The 12,387-nt window shown below is 41.9% G+C and overlaps 1 protein-coding gene across 1 annotated transcript in view; it reads left to right on the top strand.

Annotated features, from left to right (window-relative positions):
- Positions 1-12,387, top strand: part of LOC308307544 (rho GTPase-activating protein 6) — a gene marked incomplete at both ends in the record, with an annotated part of 56,667 nt that overhangs the window by 24,406 nt on the left and 19,874 nt on the right. The window contains 2 exons of the mRNA XM_080752810.1: positions 7,523-7,682; positions 11,841-11,912. Coding sequence (XP_080608936.1) covers positions 7,523-7,682; positions 11,841-11,912 — 232 coding nt within the window. The remainder of the gene's footprint in view (positions 1-7,522; positions 7,683-11,840; positions 11,913-12,387) is intronic.

The following is a 12,387-nucleotide window of genomic DNA, read 5'->3' as shown; positions in this document are numbered from 1 at the left end:
AAGGCAAAGCAGAAACCACCTCACCTCCTTTCCTCCACTTGCTTGTCTCAGCATAATGAAAAACTAACCAGTATGACAGACTGCTTCCATTGGTTATTTCAGTGTGACTTTCTTTTTCATGTTGATGAGCTGATATGATAAATGCTGTACTTCTGTGTACACATTTGGCCCCAAAACATCCATTATGTTGTCTCTTGGGACTGGTTGTGGTTGGCCAGTGGCCACACTTTCTTCCCTGATCCATTCCTTAATCTTCTTTTTTTTTTCTTATCCACATTGTGGCTTGATTGCATTAACATTGCGTTTTACTGTGTAGCCATAGTTTTAAACTTCTTCACCTGGGCACACACACACACACACACACACACACACACACACACACACACACACACACACACACACACACAAGATAACGAGATTGATCGGCACTGTTTGCTGAATGCCTACTACATATGTTTGATAGTTTCCATCATTTCTGTGTTTTAAAAATTTACTTTTATAAAGCTCCTTGAGGTTGTCCAGTGTTGATGGCTCACAGCTGCACACGTGGACAACACCCAAGCTGGTGTTATTTGGCCTTTATTGGCTGGCATGCAAGGAGATTAACAGTACATTTTTCAGCTGCAGAGGAGGACTGGGCTCCACTGGAAGTGAAGGGAATTGGAAGAGAACCAGTAGCATATTGGATGTTGAAGCGTTATGGCTCATGTGAACATGAAGTAGTGAACTGGAAGAGAACCTATCACAATGGATGTTGATGCGTAAACGGGATGTAAAGCTCGACCAGACCCATCCAGACTCATGCTCACTCCTTTACCCTTTTACGCATTGGTTATAGTTATACTGTATGTTTTCTGGTATGATTGTGTATATTATCTTTTAAAACCCAGGTCTCACATCAAACCAAACATCATCCAAGATGTTATCCCTGCTCGCATGGCCAAGGGAGATATTGCTTTTATGAGCTTGAGGCAGTACTACTTGTCAACCATCAGGTGGCGAGTCGACCCCCGTGGTCAATATTTCTCAATGTAAAATTAGGGAGACCACCTCCAACTACAACAGATGTACTAGTAATATTGCATTGATATATTACCACACCGATTCTCAACATGGGGTCCGGAGACCCAGAGGGGTCCTTCAAGGAGTTCCTGGGGATCCTCACATAAATGATTGACATTTAGGAACTAAATGGACCCTTATTGATATGTAAGTCTGTGAGTACTACAAATGGAACCAGTGGTGCATTTGATGGGCCCTTGCGGGTGCATTTGATTCCATTTAGATTATATTTTATATCAAATTATATAAAATAAGTTCTGGATTGGAGCTTTAATCATTTTGTTTTAATATGCCCTTTTGCAATATATTAATTGATGAATTGGTGTGTTGGCTCAGTGTGTGACTGTGGAACCTATGCAGTAAAATCATCAGTGTTCTACCATGTTCTGCACTACAATAACTAATACTATTAGGTCATCATTACTACTAATCCTCCTACACTGTGAAATCCTCTGTGTTCATTTAACTCTGGGAGTGTACAAATGGAACCAAATGGAACTACTGGGTTTTGAATGATGAAAGGTGCCATTTGCTGTGCAGAGTTAAACCAACACTGTGGATTTTGCTCTGTGTACGAGGTCATTACTGGACCTAGGCAGGCCCTGAGCTGGATTATCTCGATGGCGCTTTTGGATACTAATTAATGAAGATATTATTTCTTTAATCTGGGAAAATCAGCCAAGTGCGTACACTGTGGGAGTAATTGTGTGTGAAAGAAGATTACTGTATATTGGCACACAGTACATCACAGCTTTTTTTTTTACCACTGGGCAGATACGTAACAGATTATTGCCCTGTTCAAGGGCGGTTCACTGGTGGTGCTGTTGAAGGGCGAATGCGATTCATAATTATACAAAATATATATTTATTCACCTGTTTCCGCGAGAATTTACTGTAGCATTATTTGCAGGACACCTCCGGTTAACAGCAGACATACAAGCTCACGTCGCGTCACAGATGCAACCGTTGTGAGCTTGTAGATCACTCTCGGCTGCGGCACCGGAAGCTGCCTGCACATTCTGCGCAATGCACGATGGGATGTTGGAAAGTTGTGGATAAAGATTCGCAAACATTTTCATGATTTTTCAAAAATAGATCTACAAGCTCATGCCATGAGCTTCTTAGATATGATCTGCTATTTTTGAATAGCTAAAGTATAAAATAATGGTTAAAGTGGTTCAAATCTAAAGTGACACAGAAATACAGTACTTTTTACTTTCTAGGTCGAAATGGTCAAATAGTCCTGTAAAATATGTGCACATATTCGTTCCATACAGAAGTTTTGCTACTGTAGCAACAGGCCTAATACTTTCTTAATGGGTAAAGTGACCTTACGCTAAGACATATCCAGTTACTGATCTGGTACAGTAAGCCTCTTTGCGTGGCTCAAATGATTGGCATGACTATGCTGGATCAAAGGCCCTTTAATCTCTTGCGTGTATTTTAAAGGGAGATGCTCATAGTTCAAGGATCTCAGATCAGATTCTGTTGCCTCTAGAGACCAGTGTTTCTCAATCTTTTTTCATGTCCAGGACGACCAAATTCATTTCTATTTGGACCTCTGTCAGCAATCTGGTTAGCCATCGTCACTTAACTGGAGCTCAGTTAGTCTGTTCTTGAGAGACTACTATGTCAGTGGTTCTCAAACATTTTCATGTGAAGGACCCCCAAAATGATATCTATTTGGCCACGGACCCGCATCTCAAAATATCTAGTTCCAGGGACCACCCAGAAGCAAAATTTGAGATACAAACGTTCGCTTTGAAAATAGATATATTCAAAGATTTGCACACATTTTCACAACTTTTTCAAAACTGCTCACATTTTCACGACTTTTTCAAAAATAGCAGATCTACAAGCTCGCAGCGCGGCACTCGGTGCCGCGCTGTGAGCTTGTATATCTGCTATTTTTCACTGGTTAAAGCATTCAATAATTCTAGGCCTATTTGTATTTGGACCTCTGGGGGTCCTTGGACCCCACTTTTAAGAACCACTGATCCTGACCCCCCCACCCCTCTGATTGAATCATCCTTAGTAATGCTGCAGAACTTGTTCCTAAGATGTTTGCACTCTAGTCTACCTCGAAGGTTTGTTTGTCTTGACTCTTAACTTCTCCAATTAGCCAGAGGGATCAATCATTCAAGAGACAATAGAGTTCAAACAGAGAATTAACCTTTTTTAGCCGCAGCATTTTGCAACCACAATTTGTTGGATATTCTGTGTGCAATTGAATATAGTAACAGTAATGAGTAAGTCAATATATGTTTTATCCCTACAACTAATTGACAGCGATTATTTTTCGATTACTTTTAGGCAACTCCGCGATAGAATCACATTTACACTGCATCTAAAGACTCCACCTTTTGCACAAAAATCGCGCATTTTTACCCCAATGTTCCTAGCAGCTTCTCCTGAAGCTATTGTATTCGCACGATGTACACTTTGTAGAAAAGTAATGTGTGGGTTTGCTATGCAAATCTTTCCCCAGAGTGTCTCCTACGCAATTTTCGTCAGCAAAGTATCAGGTTACAGTTTGCTTCTGCAGTGACGGCCGCGCCGAGAGCCCAAGAAGTTGGCGGCCCTTCGGGCCACTCACATCTAGAGTTCGGCCCACTCACCTCTTCACAGCAACATACTGTCTGTGTGTGTGTGTGTGTGTGTGTGTGTGTGTGTGTGTGTGTGTGTGTGTGTGTGTGTGTGTGTGTGTGTGTGTGTGTGTGTGTGTGTGTGTGTGTAGGGGTGTGTGTGTGTGTGTGTGTGTTGCTAAAATGAAAACATTGAAATAATGAAAATAAAACATTGGCAGGCCTATTATAGTAATAATAATAACACAATTAGGCCAAAACTTTTTTTTTTTTCAAAAAACTTTTTTTATTCAAAAAACTTTTTTTTTCAAAAAACTTTTTTTTTCTCAAAGAAATTTTTTTTCTCAAAAAAATTACAAATCCATCTGATTGCTGGTATATCTTGTCGACTGAAGCTATTGCGAAAAAAGTTTGTCGACTACCTAACTAAATAAAAACTAAGCAAAGATGACTAAAACTACAACTAAATATATTGATGACAAATAGAAATTAGACAGAAATGTTTGGGAGGGACTAGTGGAGAAGAGATCCTGTAAAACGCATGCATGCTCCGAAAATAGCTGATCTACAAGCTTGTGCTGCGACGTGTTGTGAGCTTCATTCAGCGTGGTTGGTGCTTCAGCTTGAACAGTGGGAGATAAGTTTATCCAGCTGTGAATTTCTCCAAGTTCCTCCACAGTGACAGAGTTGCCAACAACTGGGTTTTTATTGGTGGTGTTTTGGAAAAATACCCTGTGACTGAAAAAGGGACATTGAAACAGATTGGTACTTAAGATGGCAACACAATCTGACATTTTTGTATCCAGTTCTGCCAAAGAACTTTAGCTAAAAGATTTATTTCAGATAATAATAAGTAAATACATTACTCATTCGGCTTTTTCTGTTTTTTTTTTGTTGCTCTCTTTGCAATGGTGTATTCCATTTGTTGCATATTGCATCCATCTGTTTGCTACATTGGAAGAATGGCGATATGAGCTCAGTTCTCCCACAAACAATCTGGACAGATTCTGCATTTCGGTTGCGTTACTGTATAACTTCCACACACAAGAAACAATGCCATGGAAAATCATTCAAACCAATAATACACGTTTTACACTTTCAGAAACACAAAACATTTGTTATATTACATAAACAAGATGTCATATAAACTAAAGGTGGCAGGCTAACATCAAGGGGATCTATTTAGATCGGTGGTTTTCTACCTCTTCAGGCTGTGACTCCCCAAAATAATCATATTTGAACTGGGGACCCCCCTAAATAATCATATTTGAACTGGGAACCCCCCACCCTGACGAGCACTTGAAATTGTTGGAGTTAAGGCTTTCAATTCTGTTTGACTTGGTTCCACAGATACATATTGTTTAATAGTAGATCTACAAGCTCACAATGTCTCTTGTATTGCTATTTTCTGCTATTGTCAAAATGTTTGCCTCTTTCTTATATTCAATGATAATTTGGCCAATGTTTGACCAGTTTTTATAGTATAGTTTGTTGGTTATGTTTGATGAATAATGGTATTTTTTACTCTCCTTTTTCAGTTTTTAGGTATAAAAAAAAAAACAAGATAGTTCCCCCCCCCAAAAAAAAAATAAAAGTTAAATTATCACTTCATCTGGTGACCCCCCAGGGGTCCCCGGCCCACAGGTTGAGAACCACTGAGTTAGACCATCTATGGTGATCGGAGCAGAACGCAAGGCGCAAACTGCGTCTGGGGTGTGTCCAGATAGACCACTGCTGTTATGCGGCATGTTATCACCAGCGAACGGCGCTAACAGGTGGTATTAAAGCCTCTGAATTAGTCATGGGTGTGTTTTGGACTTCACATTAATTAAGATTTATTGAATGCTTTAACCAGTGAAAAATAGCAGATATACAAGCGCGCTGCGAGCTTGTAGATCTGCTATTTTTTGAAAAAGTTGTGAAAATGTGTGCAAATCTTTGAACATATGTATTTTTAAAGCGAACGTTTGTATCTAAAATTTTGCTTCTGGGGGGTCCCTGGAACTAAATATTTTGAGATGGGGGTCCGTAGCCAAATACATGTCATTTTGGGGGTCCTTCACATGAAAAAGTTTGAGAACCACTGACATTGTAGTCTCTCAAGAACAGACTAACTGAGCTCCAGTTAAGTGAAAAGGACCTTTTCTTTGACGATGGCTGGCCAGATTGCGGACATAGAAACATAGGTTTTTCAAAAAACCTTAGAAGGATTCAAAAGACACTTTTAAAATCGGGTCAAAATTCTAATTTTCACGATTTAAAAAAAATAGCAGATCTACGAGCACGCAGCGCGGCACTCTGTGCCGCGCTGTGAGCTTGTATATCTGCTATTTTTCAATAGTTAAAGCACAAAATAATGATACACAATATGTGCACCTGTTCTAAATGGATTAAAGCCTCTGAATTAGTCATGGCGGGTGTGTTTTGGACTTCACATTAATTAAACCAATATGCACGCGCATTGTGAACCACGTAGGCGGCGCATCTTTTAATCCCAATAATGCGCTGTCTGTAAGGAAATGTATGCACTGTCACTGCGCCAGAGTTAAGATTAACTAAAAGCTAGTGTAAACGCCAAGCGCTAAATCTGTGCTTAAGATAGCAGTGTGCCCTAATAGCCCCAGACCACACCTGAGTTCAAGACCAGCACGCCCTTTGGTGCTAAATGGGTGCAAGATTATTTGGTATTTAGACAACGTAGGCGCTGTGTAAAAATGACAACTGCGTCGGTGGGAAGATAACAATGATAACTGTGCTGCCCATTTTGCACAATCTTGTACCGGGTGGAAGATTAGGCCCCAAGAGTTAGAAACTATTTCTGCTTTTCCTTAATCTAGACAGCAAACAGCCTCAAACCAACTACCTTGTCCGTTCATACTTCATAGTCCTTGTCTTGGGATCTGTGTATCTGTGTTCTCCCATGCTTTGTCAGTGCTTACTGTATAGCGCCTTTTTCAGACGGGGGGAGGGGTGACGCGCCCTGGTCATTAATTTTCAATGAGAGGCGGGTGATTATTTGGGACGCGCAAGGTTGAGGGGTGGAGAGGGCAGCGGGCACGGCCCTGTGAAATTCGGGTGGAAAGAGCTGGATTGTGGTCATCTTTGTAAATATCGCCCTGTGTTAACTCGCAGAGCGAGTCTCCACCGTCCGTCTGAAAGTCGCTGAAGTCTTCAAAGTTTGTGTGTGTGTGTGCGCATACTTGTGCGTGCACACGTGTCTGTTCCACCTAACGTGTGCCACATTTTTGGAGAGGACGCAGCCGTTTACGGCTCTTGCACCATTTTTGGGTGGTGCCAAAATTGTTCGTCGCAATTAGATTTTTATTCCCGTTTTATAGGGCTAAAAGGATCCCTGGCTAATAAGCTAAATATGCTTTAATACATTATAATTGTCCTCTACAACTAAAATGTAAAATTAAGAACACCTTAAATATTGTATTTATTTTAGAAATAGACAAATGACATCATCAACGTGTGAAGGGCATTGTCCCCCTTTGAGTAAAAGATGACCTGTTTCTAAGGTGTTTTACATTTTCTATTTTGTATTCAGGCATTCAGGCATACATACAGTGTGTATATATATATATATATATATATATATATATATATATATATATATTTTTTTTCCCTTCTTCTTTTTTTCAGTGATCCTTTAAAAGGCATTTATACCTGCAAGGATTAAGATAGGGTAAGGGTTAGAGCTAGACTGGTTATGTAGAAGGGAGTATGTAAGCCACTGCATTGCCCCCAGAATGCAAAATTAACGTACATGTGTGTGTGTGTGTGTGTGTGTGTGTGTGTGTGTGTGTGCGTGTGTACGCGTGCGTGCTCGTGCTCGTGTGTGTGTGTGCGCATGTATGTGATGTTGTCCTCAGGGTGATTTCACATGGAACAGTGTATCAGGACGTACCGTGGGCCTGAAGCCGGTGCCTCTGCAGAGCCTCTCAGAGCTGGAACGAGTTCGCCTCCAGGACGTCGCCTTCAGCCGCCTGCTCCAGGACTGTGACCTGGGCTGCCAGATCACCTTTCCTAAAGGTGTGTGTGTGTGTGTGTGTGTGCCAGGCCTGGAATCTCGTCATTTTAGGGGCAAGGCCACTTGGCCTTTGGTGTTGTCCATTTTTTGAGGGCACAACGGCCAAATGCCAGGGCACGAAGGCCATCAAATAAAACAAGATTTTAGTCCATTGAAAGAATTTGATTGAATTTAAGGGTTAGGAATGATGATCTTATCTGCAGTGAAATAGATAAATTATGGTATTTACAATCTGATCCATGCTCAGCCCTGCACCAATCAAAGTCACTGGATTGGTTTAAACCATCTTTAAACCAATCCTGGGGAGTCACAGGGGAGTTAAGATTTCAGAATCTCAACAAAGGACACTGGTGTCTACATGACAAGAAAGAGACACTGGCGTCTACTGTCTACATATTGAAAAGAAGGAGACAGAGGAGAAAGTGGTATAGTCAGCTGGGGTATTAAGGCCACTGTGGCCTCAGGTCATGGTTTGAGGGGCACAAGGCCAAACTGAGGGGCAACGGCAGCCATGGCCTTCATGAAATTCCTGCTCTAGTGTGCGCGCACAAACATTCACATATTCTGTAGCCCAGGGGTCTTCAACAGGGGGTCTGGGACCCCTAGGGGGTCCTCAGAGTTACTACAGGGGGTCCTTCAAATCTTTGTGTGATAGAAACCTTTTTTCTCTTTTTTATATTAACCACTTGAACCCTAACGTCCATATTCTGAGAACTTATAGCCAAAAATAGCAGATCTACAAGCTCAGAGCCGGATATTTTCGTCAAAGAGATTCGGTGTAGAGGGGAAAAAAGAGCACACTAAGTACAGAGTGAAAGGTCAAGTTTATTAAGTATTGACGGTTCAAGTTGTTACATATTGACATGAATCCAAAATACACTGATGATTGTGCTGTCAAACGATGAAACTACAGTATATGGAATCTGGGGGTCCCTGCTTCATCTCTCTCTGAGGGGTCCTTGGCCTGAAAACGTTGAAGACCCCTGCTGTAGCCAACTGTAAAAAACTTTCATGTATTTTTCAAAAGCTGTCACAAATAGCAAATCCACAAGTTCACAATACATTGCATCACCACAATACATAACATGAACAGCTTGCAGATCTGTTATTCTTGTTATTTTCGATCATTTTTAGAGCTTATCTTGATGATTAAACTCTTATTTTAAGCAATCTGTACAGTAGAGTATGTTAATACAACTAGCACATCTGCAGTGGTTGGAGGTGGTCTCCTTACTCTTCCAATTGAAATCTTTAGACCCTGCTGACGGATAGGATACCTACTGATTTTCAAGCAGCACTAGGCAGCACTAATATTCGAATAGCAAAGTCACTATTTGACGTTGTTCACCGAAGTCGAATATTCGCTTATTTTTTATATTTATTATTGTTTTCTCTTTAAAAAATATATAGTTTATAATGCTCTATACCAGGGGTACTCAAACCTTTTTAGGCCGTGACCCCCAAAATAAACATATTTGAACTGGGGACTCCCACCCTGACAAGCACTTGGAATTGTAGGTATTGTAAGCTATTTTCACAATGTTCGCCTCTTGCTTACTTAATATTTGACAGTTTGGCCAGTCCTGTCGAATATTCGACTATTCAAATACTTTGAGGTTGAATAATTCGAATACTAAAAACTATTCGTGAATGCCCTAAGCAGCACTGCCTCTGGCCAAGCAGGGACTGTGTCTTGGCTGAGGGGTAGAAATGTGTTCTGTTATTCGGGAGACCTCGGTTGGATATCCTGGTAGGACGTAATAGGATTTCTGCTTTTACCCTGCGCCTCCCAAAAAGTGCCGGCCAGTTTCTCCATTCGCGGCCACTCTCTTATTTTGAAGGCTGGAAGTAGATCGAGCTCACAATTCCCAATTGACGACCTTCACGATTGACCCACCGTTAGTTCCGGTTCAGATGGTAAACAAGGAAGGAGGATCTATGTTATCATGGTTGTGCTAGTTTAGCGAGAACGCCATGCCATCCTTGGCATCAAAAGTATTTTCTTTTTCTCTAAAAACTCTTAAGATCTGAAAATCCATTGTTTTCTATGGGATGGGAGCACTTTGCGTACTTTGCCTCGGGCCACAACCCTGAAACAGTGGTAAATCAGCCAACAACCCACTCCCTCTCATGGTAAATGGCTTACTTTTCTCTAGTTTGGGTCCCAGGCAAAGTGGGCAAACGTCTAATTTCTCTTTTGAGTCTCAAGCTAAAGAGTTTGGGAACCACTGCAATAGACCCATTTGGGCCCATTCTTACACACACACACACACACACACACACACACACACACACACACACACACACACACACACACACACACACACACACACACACACACACACACATGCTAACACATACAAACAAAGCACTTGTCACTTGTCCCCTTCCCTATCCAACCGTTCTCCATTTAGTGCATGTCAGTGTTTCACGAGCTTGTCACAGCACGCCTTGACAAACCCTGAGTGAAACTCTTCCAGTCCTGCTGGTTTTATTGTGAAATTTGCAAAAGGATTTTCCATTTTCCATTTTCTTTTTTCTTTTCTTTTTTTTCCCAACTTGAAAGACACAACGTTTGCTTTTGATATGCAGCAGGGCGATAGACGATAGATTGCTAGCGGTGAAGCCTTGTTTTCATGGAGTGAGGTTGTCTCTCTTCACCCCCTCTGATCTGTTTCACGTCAGCCCTTTTTCCTGTGTCATACATCACGTTTCCTCATCTGGTCGACGAGAGCCTGGCTTTCTGCTGCTCCCATGATGCACCAAACCCCGTCTAACCCAACATAACATTTTTTTTAACTCTTTGATTAAATATTCCATTAGTTATTTTTCAGGATTTAGAAGGCGTTTTTAGAATCGGCCTCAAGTCTAAATGGGTTAAGCCTGGTCCGCTATTCGTCGTACGATGGCGTTGCGTGCCCAAACTAGCCAATCTATGAGCTCGTTGCAAGCTTTTTGGGCATGCGACACCGCAAGTGATTATCGAGCAAGCCACTTTTGCGTGTATGTGTGTGCTTGTGTGGTCTGGGAGGGTGGGTGTGTCTGGGTTGGTGGGTAGGGGTGTGGGGTGTAGTTTCCCTTCCAGTGTCTTTTGAAACAGCAGTTGTAGGTTTCATAACGTAACCACTTACCATGAATATCTAGATATCTATCTAGGTCAAGGTATGCACGGGCATGCCTTTATTCAGGTACTAACATTGTATAGACTATAAATTAGCATTCACATTCCAGGTCTTCATCTCTTGACATAAATTACATTGGGGAGGCGTTGCCTACTTTTTGCCTTGCTTTCTTGAATTATGTTATTGTGTTTGGGAAAGTAGGACAAGAATATAGTGTAGTTCAGGGGTCTTCAACATGGGGTCCAGGACCCCTAGGGGGTCCTCAGAGTTTTCCTTTACATTAACCACTTGAACCCTAGCATCCGTATTCTGAGGGGAATTTTTAGCCTATGGCTGTTTTCGGTAAAGAAGTTTGGTGTGGAGTTAAAGGTCAGGTTTATTAATTATTGATTAATAATACACATTAACATGAATCCAACTGATGATCGTGGTGTCAAACAAGTCTATGAAATCTATGAAAAAGTATAATCTGCAACGCAATTTTATACAATATGTAGTGGGGGTGGGGGGTCTCTGCTTCATCTCTCTCTCAGCTAGGTGGTCCCTGGCGTGAAAAACGTTGAAAGACCCCTGGTGTAGTTGTCTACAGCAGCCGCGATCTGAAAAATTATCATATTTTAACTGGGGACCCCCCACCTTGACGAGCACTAAGAGTTGAGGCATTACATTTTGTATAATACGGTTCTATTGTGAAAATAGCAGATCTACATGCTCACAATGCCTCGCAACGCGAGGCGTTGTGAGCATGTAGATCTGCTAAATTTGTCCATTTGGCCAATGTTTAATTTGCCATTTTAGAGGTATTAAAAAGTCAATAAATTGACACTTTAGAAATGTACAGATACCCTCTAGACACTTAAACTTTATGTTGGTTTGTTTACTGTTGAGTGAGAAAACAATGTTGCACATTAAGTTAATCATCTGGGGACCCCCCCAAAATAATTTGGGGACCCCCCTGGGGGTCCTGACCCACAGGTTGAGAACCACTGGTCTACAGCTGTGTGTATGTTTTATTAACGCTGTTCGGCCTCTTTTCAGATTGCCACAAGCGCAAGAAGTCCCTCCGGAGAAAGCTGGACTCGTTATCCAAAGAGAAGAGCAAGGACAAAGGTACGGGGAATCTGGGTGTGACTCCTTCTGTACAGTAATGCCCGCCACAGTGCGTCTCAATATGACATTCATCATCGTCATGTCTACGCCATGATGTAATGGCAGCGATGAGAAATCTTTTGTGCTCTTTTCCCTGCAAAAAACGATAAGACTGCGGGCCTGCACGCAGACCCTGATAATATTATTGTTAGTCTTTCCAACCCAGTGAAGATAAACACAGCCGCTTTTAGGATTGTGGGATAGCTATACGCATGGTCCTGCCGGACCCTTGTCCCCCCCCTCATCCCCCCCCCCCCTCATCCCCCCCCCCCCCTTGTCCCCCGTCCAGCTGGGTCTTGTTTTCTCACACACTCCGCCTGGTCAGCCCGTTGACAGTGGAAAAGGCGCTCTTTGATCCGTCTGGCCGGAACTGTGTGTGGCGCTCAACTGCAGCAGACGCACTCTGCTGTTTATACCCTACAGAGTGAAAATATAC

The sequence above is a fragment of the Nannobrachium achirus genome, assembly GCF_963921795.1.
Source record: "Nannobrachium achirus genome assembly, chromosome: 22".
Classification (NCBI taxonomy): Eukaryota; Metazoa; Chordata; class Actinopteri; order Myctophiformes; family Myctophidae; genus Nannobrachium; species Nannobrachium achirus.
This window is presented reverse-complemented; position numbering and strand designations above follow the sequence as displayed.